The sequence below is a fragment of the Vigna unguiculata genome, chromosome 1 (genome assembly GCF_037176805.1).
Source record: "Vigna unguiculata cultivar grain cowpea cultivar isolate G323 ecotype 2 chromosome 1, ASM3717680v1, whole genome shotgun sequence".
In the NCBI taxonomy this organism is placed as follows: domain Eukaryota; kingdom Viridiplantae; phylum Streptophyta; class Magnoliopsida; order Fabales; family Fabaceae; genus Vigna; species Vigna unguiculata.
The window spans coordinates 48,919,020-48,930,561 of record NC_140792.1 but is presented as its reverse complement, the minus strand read 5'-3'; the positions used below and the strand labels follow the sequence as shown (position 1 = coordinate 48,930,561).

Here is an 11,542-nt window from a genome sequence, read left to right as displayed (position 1 = left end):
CTATCTTAATAAATACAAAAAATAAGCTTTTTTAATAAAAAAATAAGTCGTCAAACTTGTATAAATTGTGTAAAACAATATTTTCCATATGAATGAACAGGAGGGACTAAAAATTGTGAGACTTTGAATATTAAGTAAGTTCCAACGGTAACAACTATTATTTTATGGACAATAATATTATAATTTTATCATTTTTACGTGATTTAATATGAGTTATTAATTAATGTATTCACATTAATTATAATTATATCAATAAATATGTTTTTTTTAAATTAATAATTCACGCTAAATTACATAAAAAAAATAAAGAACGGATTATAATTTTTCTTTTCTTTTATAAATATATTTAAAAAATTTAAAGCAACATTAACATAGTAGAGTGATACTATTTTATTTACTCCATATTATAGAGGCAGTCGTCATCAGGATTTTGCAACTGTAAAAGTACAAAAAGCATAAAAGTCGTTATGACAGTTGCGAGAAGAGATGAGATAAGAGTTCAGTGGAACGAGGAACGGTGATTACGTTTTTCATAGTCTTTATATATTGGTTACTTGTTTCTGTAAAAGAAAAAAATGCTATATCTGTTATTTGTTATTTTTTCTCTTCTTCTTTGGCTCATCGTCTTCCTAGTGGATATGGATAACCAAGATGAAAGAGGAACTCCCACAAGCTCTCCAGGTGCTTTTTCTTTAACGTTTCAACGACAATCTCTTCCTTTCTTTTAATGGGTTCTGTTGTTTCTTTGGTTGAAAAGTCTCTTTCTTGTGTTTCTTTGTGTTTCTTTCTAAACTAAGGAGAAAATTTTATGGTGGTTTCTTGAAACCAGGTCACAACGATGATGATGATGGAGTTCATGCATGTGACGACAGCAGCTGTGGAGCCGTTAAGGGTTCCAACCCTTCAGATAATGAACTCCTTTCTGACAGTGATCCCCACTCAGAAGGTAACAAGACTTGTACTTTTTAAAGATTACGTTATAGTATGGTTCAAAGACTGAGAATGGTTCTACGGGTTGGGTTGTTTCAGGTTCAAACCCCTTCGACACCGACAACGAGGACCAAGAAATTGTTGGAGCCCCAGAAAATTTAACAGGCGATGGGTTGTTTGAAGATGCAAATTCAAACTTTTCAGAAAGTTTGATTCCGATGGAAGATGGGTCTAGCAGGAATGAGTCTGATCAGTCATCTGCAAATGAAGGTGTGACAGTAGAAGTTGGAAATTCTCGTACTGTTGCTAACTCAGAAAATGACAGAGAGAGTGGAGGATTCAATTGGGCATCATGTCTACGTTGTTGCTTTTGTGGAGATCGGTAGCTGTTTTGGTCTCCACCTTCACTCTGAATTTTGGCATTGATATTCTGTTTGCAATTTATCAGTTGTTCTTTAGTCACTCTTTTCTGGCTTTCTGTGCTTGAATATTTTGAGGATCTTTGGTTATTACGTTACACATGTCAATCTTCTGTTCCATTTTCAAGAAATTTAGCAACTAAGTATACAGTTTTGATGTCATGCTACTGATTTCTTATTACTATCTTACATTTCAAGGAAAATGGGATTATAATACGTCAAATACTGCTATTTCACCCTCTTTTTTCAGTTTAAAAGAACCAAAAATAGACAGAAATTACAATACTGCAAAAAGGTGGACTTGCTTATCACTTTCTTTAATAGTTCAACGATAAAGAAAATGACAATTTTTAAAAAGTTGTTAAAAGAATATAAGTTACGTGACTAAGAAGAATAGCAATAAGCTTTATTTGTGAAAAATAAACTTAAAATCATTGGTAAGCAAATTAAATTAATAGAATTTATCACTTATTTTGTTTTAACACCTCATTCTTTTATATAGTTTTAACAAAAAAGAAATTAAGAGCTTGGCATTTTAGTCATAAAGAATACGTTAATAAAATGATAAATTACTAGAGATAAAACATATTTTTTTATGATTTTTGTTATTTTAATCCTGCGAAAAATACTTTATTTCTTCCAATAAACTTTTGTTATCCTCACTTTTACTTTCTGTGTATATTTTTTTCCTTATTTTTAATCGCGTTGACTATAATTTATCACAATATTAAAATATGTTCATTTGCATTTTTTTTCTACTTTTATACTCTCATTCTACTGTAATGGTATACGAATATTTGTACTATAAATACTGTATTGAAACTGATTTTTGTGTTCATATGTTATTATGTATCGTTTTCCATTTTGCTTTCTTTGGGTATTGATGATCATTGCGTCTAGCACAATTTTGCTCCTTTTTGTAGCTATTAAATTATGTCTGTTAATTCTCTTCCACAAAAGTAAAGGTACACTTCATTTTTTGTATACATCTGATAGAAGTGGTAGAAAGAAGAAGATAAAAGTAAAATAAAAAATAGAAAGAATCTGATACATATAATGTAATGGTATGATAGACAAGGATAAAATAAAAAGTAAGATGAAAAAACTTGAAAGTAAAATTAGGATAGCAAGAAATGAAATATTTGGGTAAAATTCTTTTCTGTCTGCTGACTCTTTTTCCAACTTTCAAACCTGTATTTCATTATGATTGAGCTAATATAATAAAAAATAGTTTAAGAAAGAAATAGATAAATAAATATTTTCTTAATTTCACTGTAAAATTAACAGACACATTGTTGGTCTTGTCTAATTGCTTCTTAGCCTTAAATAATTACGGCTTTTTATACTCTTACGTAAAACCATTTGCTTATTTTTTAAAATAAATTGAACAAAATTCAAGCATAATTACTTGATCTTTCAAGTTATTGTGTATGCAATTTGAAATAACAACATAATATTTTTAAATGAAAAGTAAAGTTTTAAAGCATTGATAATATTAGAAACTAAATTAAATTAAAAGTAAATTATCTCAATGTTAATAATATATAGCTTATTATTAGTTACTTCTAATACTCATCAATTAGGCTTATCCAATTTGCCTCACGTGAAGAGTATCAAATTGTGACTTCTTATGTATCAATGATGAGAGTCACACTTCTAATTCATCTATTTCAAAACTCATAATCTCTGGTACAACTGTCAATAATTAAAGTCATTTTTTTATTATTGCACTCTTCAATATATAATAACTGTTGATTAAAAATTTGATAACTGATTGAAATTGAAAAATTTTCAATTCATTTGGATATTTTTTTCTTAGAATTTATTGTGATTCATATCACTTTACAGTTTAGAATCTCGATCATAATTGATTCAAATCACAGTTTAAAACCAAGTTAAATATTATTATATTATCTATTATTTCACTCGTACTCGACATATGAGTAGGGGATGGTAAAACGGGTCAAGCCAGGCTGCCCGCCACCAATAAACGTGCTGAATATTATAACTCGTTCTGTTTTAGGGTGCTGGCCTATTTTTTAATTTTTAATTTTTTTTTAATTTTTTTTAATTTTTACTCTTTTTAACTTTTTATAATTTTTTTTTATAAATCTATTATATATATATATATAAATTTATTTATATAATATTAAAAAAAATGTATTATTTTTTAATTATTGTTAATTTTAAATATAAAAAAATATATAAAAAAGAGTTGATGGGTCAGGGCGAGCTGGCCTGCTAAACTAATGGGCTAGGCGGGCCGGATTACAACGGGTTGGCGAGCTGAATATTTTAACTCGGCCCGCCATTTTTTCGGCGGACTGGCAGACCGACCCGACAGACCTGACCTATTTTAACATCTCTATATATGAGTATATGAAAGCAAAGAATTTGATGTGCCTAACACATTTGTATAGATTTATAAGATGGTGCCATCAGAGATGTTTTAACTCTATTTTTGATTTTGACCTTACTAATAAGGCCATATAACCTATAAGTAATTATATTTGTAACCAAAATTTATCTAATTAACTTGAATGTCTCATTTGTAAGTTAAGTATTTATTGCATTTATTGATGTGTCTAATTGACACTGGTTTTTTATTATACTTCCTGCACTCATAAATATTATTATTTTATTTAAAAAAAATATTTTTATTTATTAAATATAAAATTTTATTAATAAAGAGTAAAATGATAGTAAGAAAAAAAGTAAGGTGTCATAATAATGCAATTTTCCTTCTATTTTATTTTGCAACTGTAAAAGTACTAACAGCAGAAAAGTCGTTAGAGGTGTGGTGTGACAGTTGCGAGAAGAGAACAGTATAAGTGTTGAGTGGAATGAGGAATGGTGATTACGTTTTTCATAGTCTTTATATATTGGTTACTTGTTTCTGTAAAAAAATGGTATATCTGTTATTTGTTCTTAATATTTTTCTTCTTCGTTGTGTCTGGATCGTCGTCTTCCTAATGGATAGGATTATCCAAGCTCAGAGAGGAACTCCCACACGCACTCCAGGTGCTTTTTCTTTAACGTTTAAACGAGTATCCCTTCCTTTCTATGCATGTATACTCATTCTTTTAATGGGTTTTGTTGGGTTCGGGACTTTCTTGTTTCTTTGGTTGAAAAGTCTCTCTCTTTCTTTGTGTTTCTTTCTAAACTAAGGAGAAAATTTTATGGTATTTTCTTGAAACCAGGTCACAATGATGATCATGGAGCCGTTGAAGGTTCCAACCCTTCAGATAATGGACACCTTTCTGATAATGATCCCCACTCACAAGGTAACAAGACTTGTACTTTTTAAAGATTACGTTATAGTATGGTTCAAAGAGTGAGAATGTTTTCCATTTCAGTGTTTATTGGGGTCTTGAAGTTATTAGTGCCTTACAAAAACATAGGTTTTCTAATCTGCCACCTTTTACGGGTTGTGTTGTTTCAGGTTCAAACCCCTTCGACAGTGACAACGTGGACCAAGAAAATCTTGGAGCACAAGAAAATTTAACTAGTTCAGGCGATGGGTTGTTTCAAGATGCAAATTCAAGCTTTTCAGACAGTGCACCAAGTTCAGGAAGCATGGAACCTTTGCAAGATGCGGCTGCTGATGTGGAAATAGGTAATATAAAATTTCAAGAATTGATCTAAATGGTAAGGCGCAAAGAAAATTAAATTAAATCACTTTTTCAGAGACCGAATTTCTTCTTCTGCTATACTCCAGAACTTTTATTTGTAATTGTCAAGAATGCTCCTATTGAGAAACAAGTGTGCATTATACGGTAGAGAAATTAAAAAAAAAAAAAATCAGTTTCGGATCATTCTTTAAATCCACTGGTATGTGTTTATGTTTTATTTTTGCTGCTTAAGATTTGTTCTCTTCTGTTCTATCCTATTCTGGTAAAAAGTTTCATAGCTGAATATGTAAACCAGTTAATTGTAAAATTAACATGTTTCGCAGCTGATGATGTGGCACTTCCCAAAAACGAAGGTGAAAATTTCAAAGATCACGAGGGAGGAACATCAGAGAGTTCTGTAAACATACCCTCATCTGATTCGTTGGAGCCAAAGCAAGATGAGTTGAAAGATTCTGATTCAGATGACGAGGACAGTTCTGCTCTCACCAACCAAACTCAATTGAATGAAGAAAGAGAGGTCCTCCCTCCAGATGAACCTGTTCCGGATAGTACCATGGAGAGGACAGAAAGCTGGGAGATTGTGGGTGAAGAGAGCACAGAAAGTTCTTCTGACACGTTAATGAATGTAAGTCATGAACTATCAGATCAAACTGGAGGATTTATGTATGGTTTGAGTTTTATGGTTGATTGGAATTATATGGATCGCTTTTCCAAAAAATGGCTATCTGATGATGCTGGTGAAAGTTCACAACAGATTGGTTTACCTAGAACTGAAACAACTGGTGGAATGAGCTTGGACAAGAATGAGTGCGCAGATAAAAGTGCAGTATCAGATGCTGAAGAAGACAATGGAATGAGTAGAAGTTCCAGTGCAAACCAAGAATGTGACATTACTGCTTCTGCTGAGAATTTGTCTGCAAGTACTGATGTGCTACCTCCTTCATCTGGAAATATCAGTTGGGCAAGTTTGGAAGGAAGCCTGGATTCTAATGGTATACACATTCATTGTTTTATAGCAGAATACAGACATGCACCCATTTTTATTTTTTGTTTTATCAGCAACACAAATGCATGCTAACAATTATATCCATGCAATTTAATCAGGGGGAGTAGATGTTATAGAAATATTTGCTGAGATGTCAGACAGTGGCGGTATCATACTGCACTCGCCTATACACAATGTGATACCGATGGGAGATGCCTCTAGCAGGAGTGAGTCTGAGTCATCTGCAAATGAAGGTGTGACAGTAGAAGGTGGAAATTCTGCTACTGATGCCAACTCAGAAAATGACAAAGAGGGAATAGGATTCAATTGGGCAACATGTCTATGTTGTTGCTTTTGTGGAGGTCGGTAGCTGTGTTGGTCTCCACTTTCACTCTGAATTTTGACATCGATATACTGTTTGCAATTTATCATTTGTTCTTTAGTTTTGTGGATTTCTGTGGTTGTATGTTTTGAGGATCTTTGCTTATTACTTTACATGTCAATCTTATGTTCCATTTTGAACAAATTTAGTGACTAAGTATACATTTGATGTCATGCTACTGATTTTTTACTATCTTACATTTCAAGGAAAATGGGGTTATACTTCAAGTACTGCTATTTCACCCATTTTGTTCATTTTAAAAGAACGGAATATACAGAAACTACGATAGTAGGAAAGGGATAGACTTGGTTATCAGTTTATTTGATAGACCAACGATAAACAAATGACAATTTTTAACAAGTTGTTAAAAGAATAAGTTACGTAACAATTTTTAATAAGTTGTTAAATAAATTACAAGCTTTATTTGTGAATAATAAACTTAAAATCATTGGCAAGTAAAATAAATTAATAGAATTTATCACTTATTTTATTTTATTTTAACACATCATTCTTTTATATAGTTTTAACAAAAAAGAAATTAAGAGCTTGGCATTTTATGATAAATAAATTAATAAAATGATAAATTACTAGAGATAAAACATAACTTTTTTTTTATGATTTTTATTATGTTAATCCTGTTATAAATGCGAAAAAAATAATTTAATTCTCCCCAATAACCTTTTGTTATCACTTTTACTTTCATAATATTTTTTTCGTTATTTTAATCGCGATGACTCGTTTTTGAGTAGGAAGACATTTATTTTTGTTTAAATATATAATGAAATTATTCTTTGATAATATTTTATATTTCAAAACATTAATACTTTTAATGTTTTAAATTAGACGTGGGATCGGGTATAGTTCTTGATATAGAAAAAAAGGAGGAAGGAGGGTTGAAAATTGAAATGAAGAAAGAAAAATGGTGAATGCTGTGACTCAGTCAGAATGAGTGTGTACTTAGCAGCTATTTGGGTTTTGCATGATCTACTTAGCACAATCACTAGCTATCTTCATGCATCTTGTAAGTATTTTTATACTATGAATATGTGTTAATTTGAAAAGCAGCAAGAATCTGTAGTGTTCAACTACATTAGACTCCGCTTTACTTCCATCTTTCTCTTATGTTCATCAACTTCATCTGAGGTATCCTCAATATTATCATCTTCAGATGTTTCAGCAATGAAATTATCCACATCCAATTTCTTTTTATCTGCATCTGGGTTATATGTCCACTCCAACCTCTTCAAAATATCACGATCCTTCCAGTTTTTCACAACCGAAACGGCCTGTTTTTTAGCCTTCCCCATCAGAATTTCCTCCCAAGAAAAGGCAGTATCAGCAGTTCTCTTCAAGACACCATCATCAATGTCCCCAACGACAACCGTCTTCAGACATCGCAGCCTTGCTTCCTTTATCACATCAACAAAATCAGAATCATCAGACACAAGAACCACACACTCAACCCGCCTATGATCCATGACATCCACAATGTGGCTTTGCAATGCTCGATCTGCAGCTTGCGGCTTATCCAACACAGTTTGAACCCAAAACCCAGCCCGTTTGAGCTCATCTGCCAAACCATACCCCACTTTGGGTGTGAGAATAGCACTTGCAGCCTTCTTATACTTTTCCATTTTCATAGAATACTTAGCCACCGACTTCACCTTCCTGCTCCCTCTAGCAGACTCAATCTGATTCATCCTTTTCCCGTGCTCACGCTCATGCAGTTGCTTGAAATGGTTGACAAGCTTGTCATTAGTATAAAACTTTCTCCCACAAACCCGACAACGATAAGGTTCATTTGGCTTGATGACACCCTTGTTCTCTAAACGATACAACAGTTCCTTCTCTTTCCTTTTCTCCCGTACAGATTGAGGAACATGACTAAAAGTGTGGCTATTTGCATAAGCCACCATGTAACGAACAATCCCAAAGGAAGATGCAGCTACTCTCAGCTTATTGGCAACTTCAAAAGGTGGAATTGCATTGGGTGGTTTATTGTCCAAGTCCCAGAAAAGCCCCACCCTGTTTGGCTTCTGGTTTGGATTCAATCTCTGATTTTTACCCCATTCTGACCCAGAATGATAATATCTCAAGCCACCGTATATATGCCAGCATGTAGCTTCTAGTGAAAAAAAGCAAGTGCTACGAAATCTGGAGATTTTGAAAGGATTATCTGCTCTTCTACAAATCAAATAGCTTTTAAAAGTAGCCATCGAGACCAATCAAGTTTCATTGAACGAGAAAGAGTAATGGTTATTGTAGATAAACCATTTTCAGAACCGCGAATCGGAGCACCCAACCGGTCGAGCAGGAGAAGTAGAATGAGGGTGGGGGAGGGAAAGGGTCAAAAGGGGAGAGAGCAGCGAATGTGACGGTGGAGTGAGGAAGTGCGTGGTTGCGGCATTTCGTCGAACAGTTACTCAGCGAAATAGGAGCGGAAAAAGAATCAACGTGGTGTGAACGAGGAGAGTCTTCAAATTCAATCAAATGTGAACTGTGATAGACATTACCCAAATTTAAGTTTTGTGCACATTTACTAGAAGGAAACTGTGTTGGAAGCGTTGGAAGATGAGGAGGAAGAAAATGCCGGAACTGCGTAATCCCCCTGCACCGGCGCCGGCTACACCAGTGGAAGCCTTGTGAGGTTTTCTCCCGGCAACGGCGTAGCTGATCGAGAATAATTGATTTCTTCCGATAAACTTTTGTTACCACTTTTACTTTCAGTATATTTTTTTCTTATTTTAATCGCGACGACTCGTTTTTTGAGTAGGAAGACATTTATTTTTGTTTAAATATGTAATTTCATTATTCTTGAATAATATTTTATATTTCAAAATATTAATATTTTTAATGTTTTAAATTAGGGGTGGGATGAAAGGGTTTAGTTCTTGATATAGAAAAAAGGAGAAATGAGGGTTGAAAATTGAAATGAAGAAAGAAAAATGGTGAATGCCGTAACTCACAGTCAGAATCAGTGTGTGTTGTTGTTGAAGTTGAATTCCAATTGCAGAGGGAGCAAGAAATGTAGCAGCAGCAGCAGCGTCTTCCCAAAACCCTTTGCCACATTCCCATCCCTCACCACTCAAATTTGCCACGCCTCTTTCCACGGATTACCTTTCGCTGACACAGTTTCAGACACAAAGCACAGAACGCTTCTGGTTGAGACTTACCATCACCATGACAGCCTCAGAGCCCTACTTGTAAAGCTTGAGAGGGAGGATTCCAACCCAATCCACATACTCGCCCAAGACGGAGATTGGTCCAAAGACCATTTTTGGGCTGCTGTCAGGTTCCTTAAACATGCCTCAAGGTTCGCCGAAATCCTTCAGGTAGGGACCCTTATGCCAATGTTTAATTTTTGTGACAAAGTTGATAACTTTGCCTAAAAGGGACTACATTGCTCCGGGCGTAGAAGTTATTGTTGCTTCTATTCTAAATAAACCATCAATTTCATTGTAAAGTAACAGCCTTTTTCTTAATGGGTTTTAAAGTAAAGGAAAAAAACTAGGTAAGTAATCCCCAAGTTTTAGGAATTATGCTTAGTCGTCTTCCATCTATTGGAAAACCCTTCATCGGTCCCTGAACGGAAGTAAAATATGCTAACATAGGAAAAAACTGATAGGTATCGAATACTTTGATACTTACTTGTATAGCTTTGGTACTTTGGGAATTACCTAGAAAGAGAGAGTAACACTTCAGGACCAAATTTATGGTTTATTCCAATCGATCCTGTTTTATGACACTTCTTTTAGTGTCATTTCTTCCTTTGTGAATTGAATCCTTACTTTCTTAGCACGTTGCATTAATAGGTGTTTGATATGTGGAAGAACATTGAGAAATCGCGGATTAGTGAGTTCAACTACAACAAGATAATAGGCTTGTTATGCGAAGATGAAATGATGGAAGAGGCGTTATCTGTATTGCAAGAGATGAAGGTTCAAGGTATGAAGCCTTGTTTGGACACTTACAATCCAATAATTCATGGATTATCCAGAGCTGGTAAGTTCAGTGATGCTTTACGGTTTTTTGATGAGATGAAAGAATATGGCTTAGAGCCAGATTCTGAAACCTATGATGGTTTGATTGGAGGGTATGGGAAATTTCAAATGTATGATGAGATGGGTGAGTGTGTGAAAAAAATGGAGTTGAATGGATGTTCTCCTGATCATATCACTTATAATATACTTATCCAGGAGTATGCTCGAGGTGGGCTACTCCAGAGAATGGAAAAGCTATACCAGAGAATGCTTTCAAAGAGAATGATATTGCAATCTTCTACCTTTGTTGCAATGCTAAAGGCTTACACCACATTTGGGATTGTTGAAAAGATGGAAAAAGTTTACAGGAAAGTCTTGAATTCAAAAACATGTGTAGAGGATGATGTGATTAGAAAAATGGCTGAAGTTTATATCAAGAACTACATGTTTTCTCGACTAGAAGACCTGGGACTAGATTTATGTTCAGCATTTGGTGAGAGTGATCTTGTCTGGTGTCTCCGACTCCTTTCTTATGCATGTCTTTTGAGTAAAAAGGGAATGGATATAGTAGTTAAAGAAATGCTAGATTCCAAGATGAATTGGAGTGTTGGTGTTGCAAATATTATCATGCTGGCTTATGTGAAGATGAAAGATTTCAGGCATTTGAGAATTTTACTGTCTCAACTGCCAATCTACCGGGTGCGGCCTGATATTGTCACTGTTGGAATTGTAATGGATGCCAGTAGAATTGGTTTTGATGGCAGAGGAGCTTTAGAATCATGGAGAAGAATGGGCCTTTTGGACAGAGTAGTTGAATTGAAAACAGATTCTCTGGTCATTACTGCATTTGGGAAAGGTCATTTTCTTAAAAGCTGTGAAGAAGTGTACTCTTCTCTTCACCCTGAGGACAGAGAAAGGAAAAAATGGACTTACAATGATCTCATTGCTTTATTGCCAAGAAGCAAACATACTGGTAGCATGACTGTATGAAATCAAGGCAGTTTGGTTATTCCATCTTTGCTTTTATGAAAGTAAAGAAAATGTAAAAAATAGTGATTTCTCACTTTCCCTTGTTGAATTGGGATGTTGAAATATATTAAAATGCTACTTTTTTTTAATTTAATGTAATGCGTAAAACGATTGCATTTTTAAAACGATTGCCCTGAGTGGGGACATTATTCTTAATTGTCGTATAATTATAAGTTATTAATTAT

General features: G+C 34.0%; 4 protein-coding genes across 4 annotated transcripts; 3 read left to right on the top strand and 1 right to left on the bottom strand.

The window, feature by feature from the left end:
- Positions 1-556: 556 nt before the first annotated feature.
- LOC146889035 (uncharacterized) lies at positions 557-1,419 on the top strand. Its single transcript, XM_085670853.1, has 3 exons — positions 557-681; positions 830-946; positions 1,030-1,419. The coding sequence occupies exons 1-3, from the start codon at positions 576-578 to the stop codon at positions 1,314-1,316; spliced, it is 510 nt and encodes a 169-aa protein (XP_085526979.1). The 5' UTR covers positions 557-575; the 3' UTR covers positions 1,317-1,419.
- Positions 1,420-4,255: 2,836 nt separating this feature from the next.
- LOC146889034 (uncharacterized) lies at positions 4,256-6,435 on the top strand. Its single transcript, XM_085667022.1, has 5 exons — positions 4,256-4,370; positions 4,550-4,633; positions 4,792-4,965; positions 5,155-5,973; positions 6,086-6,435. The coding sequence occupies exons 1-5, from the start codon at positions 4,256-4,258 to the stop codon at positions 6,334-6,336; spliced, it is 1,443 nt and encodes a 480-aa protein (XP_085523148.1). The 3' UTR covers positions 6,337-6,435.
- Positions 6,436-7,254: 819 nt separating this feature from the next.
- Positions 7,255-9,118, bottom strand: LOC114187190 (uncharacterized). Its single transcript, XM_028075396.2, has one exon. The coding sequence runs from the start codon at positions 8,562-8,564 to the stop codon at positions 7,434-7,436; it is 1,131 nt and encodes a 376-aa protein (XP_027931197.2). The 5' UTR covers positions 8,565-9,118; the 3' UTR covers positions 7,255-7,433.
- Positions 9,119-9,205: 87 nt separating this feature from the next.
- On the top strand, positions 9,206-11,451 carry LOC114187107 (Pentatricopeptide repeat (PPR) superfamily protein). Its single transcript, XM_028075276.2, has 2 exons — positions 9,206-9,680; positions 10,161-11,451. The coding sequence occupies exons 1-2, from the start codon at positions 9,294-9,296 to the stop codon at positions 11,316-11,318; spliced, it is 1,545 nt and encodes a 514-aa protein (XP_027931077.2). The 5' UTR covers positions 9,206-9,293; the 3' UTR covers positions 11,319-11,451.
- Positions 11,452-11,542: the final 91 nt, after the last annotated feature.

Coding starts and splice junctions, on each gene's coding strand:
- LOC146889035 (XM_085670853.1), top strand. CDS start 576: ATGCTATATCTGTTATTTGTTATTTTTTCTCTTCTTCTTTGGCTCATC. Junction 682..829: donor AACTCCCACAAGCTCTCCAG/GTGCTTTTTCTT, acceptor TCTTGAAACCAG/GTCACAACGATGATGATGAT. Junction 947..1,029: donor CAGTGATCCCCACTCAGAAG/GTAACAAGACTT, acceptor GGGTTGTTTCAG/GTTCAAACCCCTTCGACACC.
- LOC114187107 (XM_028075276.2), top strand. CDS start 9,294: ATGGTGAATGCCGTAACTCACAGTCAGAATCAGTGTGTGTTGTTGTTG. Junction 9,681..10,160: donor GGTTCGCCGAAATCCTTCAG/GTAGGGACCCTT, acceptor TTGCATTAATAG/GTGTTTGATATGTGGAAGAA.
- LOC114187190 (XM_028075396.2), bottom strand. CDS start 8,564: ATGGCTACTTTTAAAAGCTATTTGATTTGTAGAAGAGCAGATAATCCT.
- LOC146889034 (XM_085667022.1), top strand. CDS start 4,256: ATGGTATATCTGTTATTTGTTCTTAATATTTTTCTTCTTCGTTGTGTC. Junction 4,371..4,549: donor AACTCCCACACGCACTCCAG/GTGCTTTTTCTT, acceptor TCTTGAAACCAG/GTCACAATGATGATCATGGA. Junction 5,974..6,085: donor AGGAAGCCTGGATTCTAATG/GTATACACATTC, acceptor CAATTTAATCAG/GGGGAGTAGATGTTATAGAA.